This window comes from Alligator sinensis, unplaced genomic scaffold, assembly GCF_000455745.1.
Source record: "Alligator sinensis unplaced genomic scaffold, ASM45574v1 scaffold337_1, whole genome shotgun sequence".
Taxonomy (NCBI): domain Eukaryota; kingdom Metazoa; phylum Chordata; order Crocodylia; family Alligatoridae; genus Alligator; species Alligator sinensis.
This window is the reverse complement of record NW_005841927.1, coordinates 2,385,479-2,388,371: the sequence shown is the minus strand read 5'-3', so window position 1 is coordinate 2,388,371 and position 2,893 is coordinate 2,385,479. Positions and strand designations below refer to the sequence as shown.

General features: G+C 53.1%; 1 protein-coding gene across 1 annotated transcript in view; it reads left to right on the top strand.

Moving 5' to 3' along the window:
• The first annotated feature begins 359 nt into the window (after positions 1 to 359).
• RPL11 (ribosomal protein L11) overlaps positions 360 to 2,893 on the top strand; it is a 6,092-nt gene continuing 3,558 nt past the window's right edge. Inside the window, exons 1-3 of the mRNA XM_014517829.2 lie at positions 360 to 543; positions 1,005 to 1,111; positions 1,954 to 2,085. Of these exons, the coding sequence (XP_014373315.1) occupies positions 420 to 543; positions 1,005 to 1,111; positions 1,954 to 2,085 (363 nt within the window). The 5' untranslated portion in view covers positions 360 to 419. The remainder of the gene's footprint in view (positions 544 to 1,004; positions 1,112 to 1,953; positions 2,086 to 2,893) is intronic.

Sequence of the window (2,893 nt, the reverse complement as noted above, 5' to 3'; positions counted from 1 at the left end):
CTGGTGGCTCCGTCCCCGCCGCACAGCTGGGCGCTGCGGCCCTGTCACTCCCTCCCTTCCCGGGGCTCCCGGTTGCCCGGCCTCGCCCTGCCCGCATCCCTGGTGGCTTTGAGCCCTGGGCTCAGCCCCTGGGCGGGGGCAGGACGGGTGCTGCATGGGCACGGGGGGGTCCTGGGGCTGGTGCAGCCTCCTCCCTTTGGGCTGAAGCAGTGGGGAGCCCCGGGGTGGGGGGTGCGGAGCAGACCCAGACCGTCGCGTGGAGCAAACGGCAGCACCGCGCCTCCGGGTGCTGGAGAGCTGCTCGTAGCTGCGCCCGGCGGCCTGGGGACTCTCCGTGACGGCACCCACCGGGGCGGGCTCCTGTGCTGACGCGGCACGGTTGATCTTAGCAGCAGGACCAGAGTGAGAAGGAGAACCCCATGCGCGAGCTGCGCATCCGCAAGCTCTGCCTCAACATCTGCGTCGGGGAAAGTGGCGACAGACTCACTCGGGCAGCCAAAGTGCTGGAGCAGCTCACCGGACAGACCCCCGTCTTCTCCAAGGGTACGTCGGTGTTGGAGGGGGCGAAGCTCGGTGGTTGGGTGCGAGGAGGTGGCGTTGGGTGGAAGAGAGGGGGTGTCGCGACTTGGCTTCTGATGGCGATTGAAAGAATTATTTCTGATCACCTGGTTTGCAAGGCTGGTCTCGGATTCATGCAAATGGCTGGTGTGGGGCAGAGAGGAACGTGGGGGGGCGGTTGCTATAGAGACGTCTGTGTTCGATGCCTGCGCTGTCCCAGGTGTGTGACGGAGGCTTCTGTCTTCCGTGCTGGTCACCTGCCCTGTTTTGATCAACGCGGGCAACTTATTTGTTCTCAAATTGCAACTTGGGCTGCAGCCTTGCTCCCCTCCCAGAATGCATCCGAGCTGCAGCTTCTGTGCCCTGGTCTTTCTAAAGCGCAATGTCCCTCGGACGAGAACGTGCAAGTCTTGCAATAACCCTGTGACTCTGTGTGTTGCTTGCAGCACGATATACTGTCAGATCCTTCGGCATCAGGAGAAATGAGAAGATTGCTGTCCACTGCACAGTTCGTGGTGCCAAAGCAGAAGAGATTCTGGAGAAAGGACTGAAGGTGAGTAGCTGGCTTCTCCAGCTGTTATGTCAGTTCTTTAAAGCCTGAGCCTGAAAATAGTGTGTACGTTGTAGCTGGAAGCTACAGCGTCAGTGACCAAAGGAGACTTAGTGGAGTCGGGTTTGTGTATACAAAGCAGGCTGCGCATTTGACAGTACTTGTACCTTTTTAGGGGACACCGTAGTAAGCTTCCAAGTTAGCCGACTTATGCCCAAGGCCTGAATGGGTTTGAAGTCCACGGATGAAATGTCACGTCCGTCAGGATTGCTTGGTTTGTTAGAGTTTTGGCTGTTTTAATGACTTTCAGAGCATCTGTCTGAGCCCTGTAGTGTCCGTGCGAACAGCTGCTGAAATGTATCTTGGGTCTCTGCTGCTTTTGTGACTGACTTATTCCTGCAATTTGTGTAAAATGCCTTTTCCTGACTCTAGTGATCAGGTTGCCTGATAGGACTGCTATGCCCTGGAAGGTGCTGAGTGCTTGGTAGTCATTCAGAATCTTATTCAGCTCATGACTCTTGGTACTGTCTTCGGTGCTGTGGCCTCCGAACAGGTTACTGTGCTAGAAAAGTACTCTCACGTGTTTCCCAAGAGAACACGGTTGTTTAAGAGGATCCTGTATCTGTTTAGAGAGGTGGTAGAAGCTCCATCCTCAGATATTTTCAAAACCCGGCTAGACAAAGCTTTGGCTGGGGTGATCTAGTTGGGGACGGCCCTGCTTTGAGCAGAGGTTGGACTAGATGGGACCTCTGGAGGTCCGTTCCAACCTTAATTTTTCTGTGATTCGGCAAAAGAAGCAGAACTCTAGCAAGGAAGCTAACTGACCCGCTGTACTTGTGTTCCAGGTGCGAGAATATGAGTTGAGGAAAAACAACTTTTCTGACACCGGAAACTTTGGCTTTGGGATCCAGGAACACATTGACCTGGGAATTAAATATGACCCGAGCATTGGCATCTATGGTCTGGACTTCTACGTGGTAGGTACACTCTTCTTTCGTACCTCTGCCAGCTGTGCTCTGTCCCCAGTGCATCAGAAAGGTGTGGGCCAGCCAGCTGGAGTTGTCATCTTCAGCATGTGAAGCTGTGGGGAAAAACTACCACTTTGCTCTGTGCTCGGAGTGTTACGCCTTGGGCTCCTATGGCATTTCACTGGTACCATGTTTAGCTGCTCCTGTCTGAGACGGGTGAAGCTGAGGTGCACCAGGTGCCCTGAGAATGATGAGCTGAGACACTTTTTACACAGACCCCTTGAACCATGTAATGGAGAGTTTCTGGGATTTCCAGAGGTGCAGCTCTGCATTGCTAGTGGCCAGAATATGGGGAAGCTACCTTTTGTGTTCTCTAGGCTGTTTTTCTTCATTGGAGTACTGCTTTCAGATTCCATCCTCATCCTAGTCTCTCCAGGACTTGTTTGTGGTATTGAGCTCGCTCCCAGTGCAAACCGTATTTGCTTGACCTAGCCTCCTCCAGTACTGTACGCTAAACGTTCCTATAGAACAAGTTACTCCACTTTACACACTTCTGCCCATGGTGAGAGGACAAGAATGAATCCCACATGATGGTTGTTGATCTTGTCACTTAAGCTGCTCGAAAGGGAAGCACTGATAATCTTGTAATGACCATAAGAACCTGTAAGGAATAGAACAGCCAAGATGTGTGCACTTGCTGTTTGAAGAGGAAAGAAATGTGAAATGCTCCCTGCTGTTCATAGATTCATAGATGTTAGGGTCAGAAGAGACCTCAATAGATCATCGAGTCCGACCCCCTGGATAGGCAGGAAAGAGT